This window comes from Pagrus pagrus, assembly GCF_965226575.1.
Source record: "Pagrus pagrus genome assembly, chromosome: 16".
NCBI classification, from domain to species: Eukaryota; Metazoa; Chordata; class Actinopteri; order Spariformes; family Sparidae; genus Pagrus; species Pagrus pagrus.
In genome coordinates this window covers 1,214,949-1,229,453 of record NC_140200.1, presented here as the reverse complement: position 1 = coordinate 1,229,453, position 14,505 = coordinate 1,214,949, and the positions used below count along the sequence as shown (strand labels likewise).

General features: G+C 42.9%; 1 protein-coding gene across 1 annotated transcript in view; it reads left to right on the top strand.

Moving 5' to 3' along the window:
• Positions 1–1,568: 1,568 nt before the first annotated feature.
• LOC311271245 (endothelin-2) overlaps positions 1,569–14,505 on the top strand; it is a 44,135-nt gene continuing 31,198 nt past the window's right edge. The window contains exons 1-2 of the mRNA XM_084376849.1: positions 1,569–1,641; positions 8,286–8,447. Of these exons, the coding sequence (XP_084232975.1) occupies positions 8,438–8,447 (10 nt within the window). The 5' untranslated portion in view covers positions 1,569–1,641; positions 8,286–8,437. The remainder of the gene's footprint in view (positions 1,642–8,285; positions 8,448–14,505) is intronic.

Here is a 14,505-nt window from a genome sequence, read left to right as displayed (position 1 = left end):
TGTGGTTTGGAAGCAGAGCAGCTGAACTGAACTGTTTCTGAGGATGAAGGAGGACCATCAGGGGTCCTGAGGTGAAGCTGCACTGCAGCCAGTGTTGAGCAAGTTACTTCCAAAATGTAATGTATTACCGATTACACTTACGTTCACCAGAACAAACACAGAAGCTCTTTTGGCAGGTTTGTTGCTGAGAGCCTGAGGAAGTGCAGTGTCCAATTTGGTGCAATCTGGACCTTTTTTTTAAAAAATAAACGGCAAACATGGTTCGGTGCAGTAGCGGCGCTTGGTTTCAGCTCTCTGGCTTCGTGGCTCTGCAGACTGAAGCTGGGCTCACACGTGATCCCGCTCATGTGATCTCATGGGGAAGCAGACATAAACAAAACAGAGATTAGTGGGGTGGCAAGACAAATTAAAGCAGAAGGTTAAACGAGTCTGGATGAGTCTAAAATGCTGAAACACAGTCTCAAACAGCGGTCTCTGGCTTGGCAGTGGTCTCACCAGTTTTGGCTTAAAATACCTAATTCTGTCGCCGCAAAAATGGCTTGAAAATGCCCCTTATTTTGTCAAAAACATCCAGTGATTTCACGCTTACAAATGTGGAAATGCCTTCCTCTCTGGCTTGGCAGCTGTAATGTTTTATATATATATATATATATATATATATATATATATATATATTTATATATATATATGTAGCCCTGTACAAAAGTCATATAGGGTACAGTGCATAAAAATTGAGTTAAAAAATATAATATGTTGTTTTATAAATTATTCATGATATAAAGAGGAAAAGGTCATGATAAATACAGTTCAAGATATTAAGAATGGTTAAAATATATGCTGTTTAAAAGTATAAATATAATGTACAGTTTAATAAAATAGACTATTTACAGTTAAAAAGATAAATAAGTATGAAGGTCTTTAAGTTAATTTAAGTTAATCAAATAACTGATCTGACAGAAAGAGGAGATGAGCACGCAGTATTTACGTGTGTAACCTAACTTGTTACCTGTCATGTGTCAATCATTTCATTTCTGTTTTTCCTTGTGGTTGTTATCGAGTTCAAGAGCCAATCAGAGTGTATTTGCTGGTAAGGGGCGGGACTATTGGCGCAGGTTAGTGTGGATGTGTTAGTGCGCATGCGAGAGGAGAGCTATCAGTTCAGAGTGGGAAACAGTTAAGAGTTAGCGAGGCCGACTAGCCGTGGTCCTGGTTTTTGCTCTTTTATGTGACTCGCAGAAGGTGAATATAATGTGTATGCCATGATTTTTAGAGCTGTAACTTCATGTTGTAGTGAAGAGACCGGAGTGCAATGTATCTAGCCACCCGCTAACTTGCGTAGCATCCCGTGTTTGATAGCATAGCTTTAGCATGTTGCTAATCTCTAAATGCTAAAATGAGTTAACGTTAAGTCCAGTTGATATAGCGTGGTGATATTATGGCTCAACAGAGTTCATGTAATTAAGGAGACGGACACTGAAGAGGGACTGAGACGGTTGTGGTGGACGGACCCTGTTTCTTCTTCCCGGGATTTTTCGCCGCGTGTTGCTGTGCTTGGACTTGTGCCTGGACTTGTGCCTGCCATCACATCTGTGGCTGCTCCTGCCTTATTCCCCTGCTATCCCCTTTCTGCCGCTTGGATCCGTGAGTATCTAACTAACATGACAATGCACGGGCTTTTATTTTCTGCTCTTGAGTGAAGTGGCCGTAACGCGTCATCACAGGCCTGCATCAGTTCTGAGTTTGTCTTGTTGTGTGTGGGCCCACATGTGGTAAATGTGAATGCATGAAAGTTTATAGAAATAGTATTTGTTGTGTTTACCAGAGACTGTGAAAGGTAACGATTTCATTTTAAAACAATTTAAAGGGTCTGTATTTTATTTTTGCCTTTAAAGAAAATTCTCATTTGTATGTATTTGTGCATTTATTTTATATTTCACTTCTTGAGAGAGGAATTAACAACCATTTGATTTATTTTCTTTTGTAAATAAACACCTGTGAAGGTTTTGTCTTTAAAAACACAGTCGTGTGGTGGTCCTTAAAATTTACTTTGAAAATTGACCTAGATTCATTTAAGATATTTTTATAATAATCATTTTTCCCTGTTTTAATACGAACTCAAGCCCAGTCTCACTTTAGTAAGTAGTTTATCACCCCTTAACTCAAGATCTGGGTTATATATATATATATATATATATATATATATATATATATATGTATATATGTATGTATGTATGCATTGCCATAAACACAGCTTGAAAACAACCCAACGTCTCATTAAAAATATCCAGTGTTGCCAAATGTTGAATCGCAGGCTCTAACAGCGGTCTCTGGTTTGGCAGTGGTATCACCAGTTGTGGCTCTAGTTCTGTTGGGACACGGCTGGAAAATGTCCCAACACAGGTTTTTCTATTCTTCAGAGAGAACTGGAGGTGATATTTTAAGTGGTATGCCCGCTAACGTTAGCCTCGAGGGCTAGGATGTTTACATTTGCTTGGCAACACCGTCAGCTGCTTCGGGACGCCTCTCTTATTGGTCGATGTGGTCCTGCTCAGAAAAAAATGCAGACGCAATCATCCAGGTTTTAGATCGTAAGTATCTAACACTGATATTATCGGGGCGACCTGACAGATTCCAGATCCAATCTTAAGGCCAGTCATAGTCCGTAGTCCATATTCACACGGCGGCCATTTTCCTCTGACATCACGCTCAGGGTGGGAAGCCTGAATGCTGCTGCTGTGCTCCAGGTGTCGTGACGTGTAAATGTAGGGAATCTGACAAGTTGTTGTCAGCTGACCACTTCCAGATTGACAGCAGGCAAAACGTATTTAATAAGCTATTGGCTTCCATTAGGCAACAGCTATCATTACAGCTTACATTACATTTGATTCATGTTTTGTGAAATGATAGAAAAGGTACATTCATTGTAAAATATCTGGAGGGACAAAACTACATATTTGATAGCATTCGCTAACGTTCGTGTTCAACCACTTCCTAGCTAACATAACTGTTTGATTACATCCAGCAGTGAAATTATACCAATTTGTCAGATTTACTAAGTTTATACGACTTGAAACCTGGAACACAGCAGCATGACATTATCCCAGCACTCGAGCTTCCCCCCTGAGCCAGGGGAAAATGGCCGCCATGTGAATTTAGTCTATGGATGACTGCTGAAGACGGTCATGAAGAGCTGAATCATTTTATAGGGGGAGATTTCAACCGCTCCCCCTTGTAAGTCTATTCTCAAGGGAAAGGAGGCGCTTGACAATGAGGACTAGTCTTTGAATCTCTTTCATCGCTCTTAACTTTAATCTGCAGGCCGCCCTCCTGAAGCACAACAAACTTTACTGACATTTTAATGACTTCACACGTATCTTCAGCTAAAACAAGAAATGAAAAAGAAGCAACACTTTGACGAGGTGCCATCTGATTACTGACACGTTACGTCCTTAATTAGAAAATTAGCTAAGCGTTGAGAGAGAAGATCGGTTGTTTGCCAGAGCAGCTCAACTGTCATGAGTTATTCACAGGAGACAAGCTGTTTCAGCGGTTACACCAGATTTCTGTGGTTTGGCAACAAAAAGACTCTGAATTGCCCTCATCTATCATCCCCTGACACTGATAAATAAACCAATTTACATGACTGACAGAGGATTTGGAAAGCTGCTTCATACCACGGAGGACGCAGGTATGACACTCCACCAGGACCAGGACACTTCTGTCTTTTGGATCCACCGTGTTTAAAGCCATCAGATCTGCTCTCTGATTAACAAAGCACCGTCACACATGTTAACCGTCTGTCAGTCTGTCAATTCTCCTGGTTTGTTTAAATGTTCCTGCACATTAACAGATTGTTGATAATCTGTTCTTTTCACCTCACCCTCATGTCTCCCTGATGAAATGTAACTAAGTACATTTATTGAATATCTTTAGTTACTTTGCAGATTACACGCTGCATCAGAACCAAAGTTACATGCATCTTATTGGCTATCAGATAAAAATCCACACTCCAATAATCAGACATCTGCTGATTATTTACAGAAGACGATCAGAGCCACTGTAAAAGATTCATTTCAATTCTGAGAAATAATTCAGAACTCAAATAATTATTTTTTACAGTGGCTCTTTAACATTGTTTAATATAGGAAGTTGATGTTCTTCTTTCCTCTGTCTGGGCCCCCTAGTGGCAAGGAGGCCCAGTCATGTGCCTAGAAAGCCTAAAATACTCCTGTTACTTCTGTAAGTTCAGTTATGTTACGTATGTGACGATAATGTCTTCAGCCTTACTGTGCAGCCCTAAAAATACCAATACATCTGAGCCCGACTACAGTCTGAAACACCAGAATCTGAACCAAAACACCTACACTGAATATTTCAGTTACAGCTGTCATATTTTGGCTTTGTCCCAAGACATCTCGCCAAAAATATTCAGGTTGTGTCGCCACAAACTTGTGCATTGCTGAACAGCGGTCTCTGGCCTGACAGCTGTCATGTTTTGGCTTTGGTCTCATCAAACATTTCCAGTTTGTGTCACAAACTCGGCTAAAAAATCTCTGAACTTCTCGTTAAAATATCCAGTGGTTTCATGCTTACAGATGTTGAAACATTGTCTTGAACACTGGTCTCACAGACTGAGAAAGCATTTCATTAAAACTCATTACACTCAATCCACAGCGCAACAGGGGCTTGATTATACAACAGGATGTATATTCATATCTGTGAGACGTGTCCTGAGCGCTGATCGTTTTCTGAGCAGGAAAAGAAAAGGAAGAGAGGAAACGGTGAAACTAGAGGAGGAACAAACAGACTTTCTCCATTCTCCTCAAATTCACCTCCAGAACTTTAAAATATGTTTTCCTTTTCTGTTTCAAAATACACAAATGATGAAGCAGCTGAAACACAATCAGCGCCGTGTCCCAGGATGACTGAGTTCAATCCTGTACGTACGTTACACAGACCAGAAGCTCATTGAATAACGTGTAGTTTTCTTCCAGAGGAAAATGACTTCAGATGATGAACAGCAGGCTGATGTGAAGCTGGACCTCTGCCCAAAACACCACGAGCCTAAATTTATCAAAATATTTCCACCTCCTCAGACTCCTTCACTGCCATTCTCTACCTGTCCACCAGATGTCCCTGTCACCTGCTCACCTGTTTCCACTTTCCCTCATCAGGCCTGTGGTTCATCCTCCCCTCAGTCCTGTCAGACTGTCAGTGTGTCTCTCTGCAGCCTGAAGCTGCCTTCAAGCTCCTCTGATAAAATCCATCCAGTCAATCACACGCTGTCTGAATTACAACCTCGTCTTCAGTCGGGTTGTGAAACAGACTCTCCTGTCAGCTGTTGTCTAATGGTAGCTACAATGATCTGTCACATTTTCTGCGTTTATACGACTCGTCTGGAATACACATGGCGTCAGAGGAAGGCCGCGGGATCAATCTGGTCTTTTAAGAAAGGAGATTGTACCTCGACGTCAAATGAGGTGAGTTGGAAACACTTTCTGTCCGTCTGTCTGTCTGGACACCGGAGCTGTGGTGTTGTTGTCGACACTGCTGGTTGTTGGTCAGCTGGTGACTGTGTGAGTCTGTGCAGAAGGGCTGTGTGTTGTTTGGGATCGTTTCCTCGGCCTTGTTTCAGTTCAGCTCCGTCGAGAGTCGTGACTCTGCTGCACACAGATTGTGTCAGTCGTGTATTTGAACCTGAACTGATGCGTTTTGATGTAAACCAACTTTTATATATTTGAATCTTTTTACTCTTGATGTGTTTAAGCTCTGCGGTATTTTACTTTGTCAAGATGATACATTAAAAATGTCAGCATGAGGATCAAGGCTGTATCTGAGATTTTAGAAATAATTACTGTATGAGTCTAAATCTCTAAATATTTAAAGAAACAGATAAATGAGGAAAAAAGAAAGCGGTTTGGAACCAGCCCCGTAACCATAGAGGGAGAAAACTGACTTTCAGCCGCATCCTTATAAATCAGTTCTCAGTTTAAAGGCCCAGTTTGTAAAACAGTTGATTATTGAGTCTCGTGTCAAACTATGAGCTGGAAATAAGACTTAATAATCAGGAGACCGCTGTTTTCAACATTGGTAAGCGTGAAACCACAATGTTTTTAAAGACCTGTCAGGATGTTTTCTAGTCATGACTGTGGCAACAAAAGCAGGTTTTTTAGGCCAAAACAGGTGAGACGATTGCAAACAAGAGACCACTGTTCCCGTGAAGCGTGAAACCACTAGATATTTCTAACGTCGTGTTGGGAGAGTTTCCAGCCATGTTTGTTGCAACAAAACTAGATATTTTTGACGAGATGTATCGGGACAAACCCAATACTTGACAGCTGCCAAGCCAGAGACCACTGTTCAAGAATTTAACATTTGTTAGTGTGAAACCACTGGATATTTCTAACGAGACGTCTTGATATTATCCAGTTGTGTTCGTGGCGACAAAACCTTTTTTATTTCAGCACAGAATGTGTGTTTTGTGCATTGTAAAGATGAAATGTATGTGTGGTTTGCAGAAATGTGTGATGCCGACATTTATTCTGGGGAATCAGTCCATTTTTTTTTTTGCATGACATCGTCCCGCCCTGACAGCTTTAAGTTAACAGGCCTGTGTTTAATGGCTCAGACATCAGATACACACATAAAACTTATGGATCTGTGTATGACAATTATTCATACCTATTAATGTTTGAGGGCCGTGAAATTCAGAGAGATTTCGGGGAGAAATAACAGAACCGGAGGGCGATGGGAGAAAACTATGAAAAATGGGAGTGTTGGCAGGTCAGCGGTTTTCACTCCCGTATCAGATGAGACGAAGGCCAATAAAGACAGCTTAATTCTGGCATGCATGCTTCACACTGAGCCATATGTATGTGTGTGTACTCACGGCCAGAATATATACAATATATAATGAACTGCAGGAATCTGGAGCAAGAACAAGATGTCCTCTCAGATCACCTCTCCTCCTTCTCCCCTCGCCCATCATCACATATCACTGACTCTCATCTCCTTTTCTTCTTGCTTCGTTTGACGCTGATGAGAAACAGGCGCGGTCCGCCATCAGCGGTTCAGTCTAACACATTCAAAAACAGCAAACCGAGCTGCCGTCTCACTTCTCATAAAACAGGGATGAAGGCAGGGAGGAGAGGAGGGAGGAGGGGCGAGGTTGACCAAACATCAGAGCTCATAAAGTCGTATATACCGTGATATAAAGTGCGGTCGGAAGGAAGGGGAGACAGAGGAGGGAGGAGGGAGGACGGGGTTACACATCGGGGCCGTTTGGGAACACGGAGTCCATTCCTGAGCTGAAGTACAGAGGTGTGTTTTATACTGCAGCTCCGGAGACGAGGACGCGCTGCAGAAGTATACAGAAACATGAGCTGGACCAGACCAGACTTTCTTATTCAGACCAACATTTAATTCAAAGATGCTTGTGTTGACATTTTTGTTTGAGTTGTACTGATCCTAACAGTCAGTATCCGCACAAACATAACACACATAACGGACATATTCACACAGCGGCCATTTTCCTCCGGCTCAAGGTCAAATGTTGTGATGCTGCGAGTCGTATGAAGCCGACAAATTAACATAATTTTACCACCGAAACAATGATGAGCAGTGATGATCAGCTGGCTATAAGCTAAGGTAAGACAACATATTAGATAACCTGTCAGCTAACATTAGCATCAGTCTCCTCCTAGCTAACCCTGCTGTTACATTATATCCAGTAGGCTTAAATACATTTGTTGAAGATGTGTGCTGATATTTTACAGTTAATTTATTTCTTTACTATCGTATCGTGTAAGTTGATGTCCTTTTTGTTCAACGACTCTTGAAGACACATTCAGCTCTAACCTACTTTTGTATCACATTTATACTGTTGTACTATTTCTACTGTGTACATGGATTGATATGTGAACTTTTCCTGTTATGATGGTTTTCATTCAGTGGCGTAGATGTGTAGGTCCAGGTGTGTTTGATGGGATTTTGAGGGACGTCTGTCTGCGGTGTGGCCTGATTGGGCCACGCGAGTCCACAACCCTACTTCAGACAGCCTCCCACATTGTCCTGTTAGATGCAAGTGAAGTGGACAGTGTGCGGGAGTCTTGTTCCTGGTTTTGTCGGCCTTCAGTCCTCTCCCGCGCACCTGTCGACCTTCAGGTGTTAAAAGAAATGTTAGCTAGGAAGAAGTTGACGCTAACAGAAGCTAATGGGTTCTCAAATGGGTTGTTTTACCTTGAATATGGTTCGACGTCCCTCCCGATGGTCGCCTTGTCTTTCAGTTTGGTTTCAAGTGGAACACAGCAGACGGACATCTCGTCAGAGGAAAATGGCCGCCTTGTGAATGTGGTCTACGGAGGCTTCTCTGGCCTCCTGGGAGAAAACTACATCCTCTTTTCATTGAAGGGCAGCTGGAGCAGACGGAAACTCTGACATGCAAACGGGTGATTACTGCAGCTCATGTCTGACTGAGAGGAAATCTGACGACAAGCAGTTCAACATCGATCGAGGTTTATACAGCTGATGAAAACTGTGTGATTACATATTTCAATGTGCGTGAACATGAGGTTTGAGTCATTAATCTGCACAGTGTGACGTGTCTGCCACCTGCTCTGACAAACAAATGACTTCACCATCAAACAGATGAACTATGGGTAATGACGGCCTTAAACATGTGCACCCTGTGGATCATATTTTCCTTCTCTTAGCAAACGAGAAAAACATACGATTTCACTAAATCATTGATGATCCACGCCCCAACCTCTCAGTTTGTCATGATCTTCAAGTTCTCCTGCGTTTGATTGAAAACCTGGATGAGAAGGTGGTTTACTGGGTTTGTGGTTGCTGTGGGATTCAATAAAACCTGCTGCTGTCACTCGATACTCAATGAAAACAAGTCTGGACTCTCCAGCTCTCGGTGCGTCCTGTGGTCTCCAGCTGCTTTTATTTATTCATCATTTCATGTCTTTTATACGGTGACATCTGGTTTGATGGTTGAAAAAAAGAGGACTAATCCGTCTCATTTCCTTTAGACATAAAATCAATAAATTGGCAGTAAACATCACAACATTACATCACATTGTGATGACGCCTTGTTATATTTTAACGAGTCCCTGATGTGCACCTGCCGAGCGTCTGAAACTTTTTTATTTTCAGTATTTATGAAGTTAATGTTCTGTTTTCAGTCACTCTGTGTGGCTCATCCTCGATGTTCTCAACATTCATCCTTTGCCTCTGAGCGATCACTAATCATTCTGTTAATGGAGCTCAATCACAGCCTCAAACTAAAAACAAGCTGGAACAAATTAATAAGAAACGGCTCTTTGATTCAGATTCAACACTTAAAGCCCGTTCTGAGTGCTGTATCGTAGGCAACTGGACTCCTCGAAGACATTTCACCTCTCAACCAAGAGGCTCCTCCAGTTCTAACTAACTGGAGCAGCTGCAGGCTTTTAAACTCTGTGTGGGAGTGTCCCTATGTAGTGTGGGAGTGTCCTTACAGCATGTGGGAGTGTCCTTACATAATGTGGGAGTGTCCGTACAGAGTTGAGGAGTGTCCGTACATAATGTGGGAGTGTCCGTACAGAGTTGAGGAGTGTCCGTACATAATGTGGGAGTGTCCGTATGTAGTGCGGGAGTGTCCGTACAGTGTGGGAGTGTCCTTACATAATGTGGGAGTGTCCTTATGTAGTGTGGTAGTGTCCTTATGTAGTGTGGGAGTGTCCGTACAGAGTGTGGGAGTGCCCTTACACAGTGTGGGAGTGTCCTTACAGAGTTGGTCCAGCCTGCCTCCATGTGGGTCACTAAGGCCAGGTGAGCCCAGGTGTGAATGGTTGTTAAGCTGTCTGGAGAGAACTCAGTGCTGCATTGTAGGTGGGTGATCAGTGATGTCTTAGTCCACCTCGGTCGTTCCAGTTTGACATAGATGGATTATTTTACTCTCTCTTTCAAACCATCTGTCTTCTCTGGACAAGATGTTTACGTTGTTGTCCTCAGAGGAATGACTTGTCTCCATCAGATGTAGGTGGACAGCAGAGTCTGGACCTGAGGAGTTGGCCCTCCTGTGTTGTGCCATTCGTTTATGGAGAAGTTGTTTTCTCTCTTCAATGTACAAATCTGTGTTACAGTCCACGTTAAGAACCCATCCACACCAACATGAACATATTAATATAGGCTCTGTGTGTTTAATACAGCCGAGCCCATCAGTGCTGTGTTCAGTCTCGGTGTGACTGAAATGAGCCTGACGATGAAGCCTGATCCTCCGAGGACACTTTAATTTACATTGTTGAATCACACCATGCATTAATGTTCTGTGGACTAAAATAAAAGGCTTGTAATATTTATTCCCGTCTCATAGTAATATGTAATATATTACATTTTGATAGTAACTTGTGGAGTAAGAACAGCTGCAGGTGCGTCATGGCTGTGTCACATGATAAAATGGCTGCCTTGGCGTCGCTAGATGTGCAGTTTATGTGAGAGCCAGTTTTCAGGGACTGGACTGATGTTCTGGCCCGTGATGAGCTCATGGAGTGGGGAGAGCGAGGATCCCCTCTCCTCCTCCAGGAGCTGCACGCCATCACTGTGAGCAGAAATTAGCCTCTTTTTTTTTTCCTCCTCTAAACTCTCTGCCAGTTTGTTGCTGATGTCAGAACTTAAGCCTCCAAATAACACCGGTTATTGTTCATCAGTTTGATCAGTCATTACTTCAGTCTGTAAAATGATGCTGCTTCTTCCTCAGAACTAAACCAGAACCTGTCCCTTTATATGTGAACCAGCTAACTGGGCGTGTTTAAAGACATTTATAGTAAATTGTGGGGACAGTCGGAAAGACTGATTGAGGGACAGACGTGTGAAGGGTTATAAATCTGCATGTTTCCTGTTTTGTGTGAACACCTGAATATAAAACAATGAGTTTTATAATTTTGGCTCCAGCAGCCGGTGACGAGTGTTTTCACATGTTGCTGTCCAGGTTAATGAAGCGCGTTTTATGATGAGTTAACGAGGAGATAGAAGTCGTCTGAGTTCAGTCAAAGAGAGAAACTTGAATTCAGACGGTGTACGATTGTATTTTTCTGTTTAGAAGGAAAATAGGTGTCAAAATCTTTTTTTTCCTGAGTTTACTTTGTTCTTCTGGCTTCATGTCGTTAGGTTCTGGCTCTGTTTGGAGCCGAGTGGCTTCGCTGCTGAGAGCGACGCTAACACAAGCCCTCACAGACTGAGGGGGAGCTCGGGGCTGGGGTTGTGGGTTGAGGGTTTAGGTGGGTGTTTGGCATGCAGAGGGCAGGAGGTGTGTAGGAGGGGAGGCTTCAGAGCAGACCGTCAGATGTGGTCCGTTCTCCAGCAGAATCCCACCGGCTCACGACTGAAACGCAGCAACAACAAAGCTGGAAAACAGGCAGGAGCACTTCCTGGATCGAAGCGACCTCACTTTAACACCGAGGGGTAATTACACGAGCCCAGATGGAGCGGTCAACCTGCCCAGACGACCACAGGCCTGTTTTGAACACTGTGGCTTGTGTTTTCCTGCATGCCTGCGTGAATATGTGTTCCCCATTATTCAAATGAAACGATGATCTCTTGAGACGATGAGCTCTGTTCGGTAGCTGAGAAGAAAGCATTTTTTACAGCGAGCGCCATCTGTGTGAGCCTCGAGGGAGCTCACTGTGTTCAATCATGCACACTGAACATTCATCAGTTAGAAGAATTGGCAGCACTTTCTCTCCCTGATACCTCGGCCTGACCTGGAACATGTGGGGAAGTTTTCCCTGCGACGGGGAGAAACGAGAGAAAACGGTTTGACGACCGAATGAGATCCAATAAGAAGCAGCAGACGGTGAGAGACGCTCCGCAGATTCAAGACTGTCCTGAACTTTACTTTAATATTCATGTTCCCAAAGCTGCCCGAGGACGACATCTGTCCTCGAGCACCACCTTCACATCCGTCTCCTGTGGTTATATGAGTAGATGAGAATTATTGCGAGTTAATTGAACTTTCTTCATCTCGCTGAAGATCAAACGTCTCCCTCCTCTCTCAGGAATGTTGATCCGGTCTTTGACTGGTGGACAGTAAATATGAGGAGGATTTGCAGGCAGAATTAGGTGGTTTTCATACTCGGACCCATCGGGTTGTTCTGTTCACGGGAGCTCAGAACATCCGTTGTTGTGTTTTTGTCTAAAATCAGCCTGCAGCCGTAGCACCTGTCTGTCTGTCTGTCTGTCTGTCTGTCTGTCTGTCTGTCTGATCACTGTCCTCCTCCCGAAGTCTTTTCATTACAAACAAAAGAGATTTATTGTACTTAGTAAAAACCTGCAGGTAATACAAACAACATCACATTGAAATGTTCTGATTTCCATCATTCCAGCTTTGTTCGATCATCATCGTCCTACGTTTTCATTATTCTTTCCTTCAGCTCGAGAAGTTCACTTTGAAAATGTCTGATGACACTGAAATGTTCAGATGTTCACAATCAGATCACAAAACTGAAACATCATCTTCCACCAGCGTGTTTTGTCTGCACAGTAAATACTTCAGCAACACTTCACTCTTCACAGTTTGCTTTGTGGCTGAGTAATGCGATCGGTGTCCTGACCACCGTTTAACACCGGGAACACCGACTACCATAGCAAGTCTAGTGCAAGGTTTAAATATGTATAATGTTAAAACCTGATGTGCATACAGATGTTGACTTAATGTAAACTAAAATATGAGCAGACGCTCTTACTGAAAGCAAAACTGAACCCTTGGTTATATTACTGGTGTTCAGGCAGCCATGGAGAGAAAAAGGCACCGGGGTTATAAATGAATGAATGAAGGAACATGTTGGTGTATGGGCGCTCCCCGTCTGTCCACCAGTCCTGTCCTGGAAAATGATCTGTAGAAGGAGTGGGAGCCCTGTCGGGTCACTATGGCTCGTCAGTGAGTCTGTGAGCTGTTGGACAAAGTGAAGGCGAGCGTTGAAGCTCCGGCCTCATCGCTGCATAACATTCAAATCACAAATCAGAGAGAAGGCTGAACTTTTCTACTGTTACGTGTAAATGACGGCTAGGCTAACTGATCAAAACGAAACAAACCATAAACTATTAACAATATATACAAGGTGAATTGTGAATTGTGAAGTATTTTAACTAAGTTAGGGATGAAAAAAGCCGAGATGACAGGCCGAAGTGTAGTCGGCACTGAAAGTAAATTCAGACGGTGTAACATAAAAGTACTAGTATTTAATTTCCTGCCCATTTGTGAGTTTATTACACCGTCTGCAACACAATATATAGACGTCGTTCATTTTAAAATTAACATTAAATATCTTACACATCGCTCCTTTTTTAAAATGCATTAAAGAACAGCAGCCATGTTCGCGTGTTCCTCAAAATAATACAAGATGTCTCCACCGTGTACACGTGCATCCCGCCGTGCTCTACTTTACAGCTGTTCGTGCCCTTCAAGCCAAAGCACGCTCTGCTTTTGTCTTGAATCGTTTCACTCGTCCTCATGTGACCGAAAAAACGGCCCGCAGTGAAAGCGAGGTGTTTAATGGCAGGCTTGAACTGAACCGTTTAGCCTCTGTAACACGAGGAGATAATGATGATGAGTAATTACTGGTTGAAAGCTGACCCCACCCCTCAACCCTCTATCCTCCCCTGACCCTCGCACCTCACCCCCTCCCGGGAACAGTAAGTGGACCAGAAGTCCAGAACATCAGGCCGTCACATGAGGGACGGATGTGAATGTGGGGTTTATCCTGCGCTGCAACACCGGACTGAAAGATGGAGAACAGAGATTATTACAACTATTGATCCTCTTTCACCCTGTAAAAATATATATAACAGATATTTTTTCAGTAACGCCACAAACAAACGATTAATGTAATTTTCACTTAATCTGCTGATTATTCTCCATCGTCACATGACCAACACGATGTCTTCAGATGTTTTGTGCAAAGCCCAGAGATTTCCAGTCAGAAGTTAACGAGTGAAAAGCAGCAAATATGTATTTTGGAGAAGCAGAGAATGTTTGTTCTGAGTATGATTTCAACAGGTGGCCAATTCCTGCATTTCCCCAATAAATACAAGAACATTATATTAAATCTGGAGCTGCTCAGCGGTGTTTTGAAGCCAAAAAATCTCGACCTCCTCGGCTAACTCAATAAAGTGATTTAATCGTGCAGTTCTTCTACACTTTGCCGGTTCGTGTTGACGAACGAGAAGCACAGAGCAACACTGCAGCGGAGACGTTCACCCGACCAGTGGAGCTCTGGAGCTCGTTAGTTCATCTCTCCGGTCCTTGACACTGATTTTTTTCTTTTGACTTCCAGTGAATATGTGAATATTTCTAATTTAACCACCGATTCGATTGAGTGGCACTTCCTGACCCATCACTAGACAAGACCGGTTTTCTAAGTTGAAACATGACCTTTAGTTTTCTGTGTCTAGACCTGACCGGACCATAAGCACAGCGTAAGCTAAACAAGAAACTGAACAATGTAAAGTTTCAACACATCT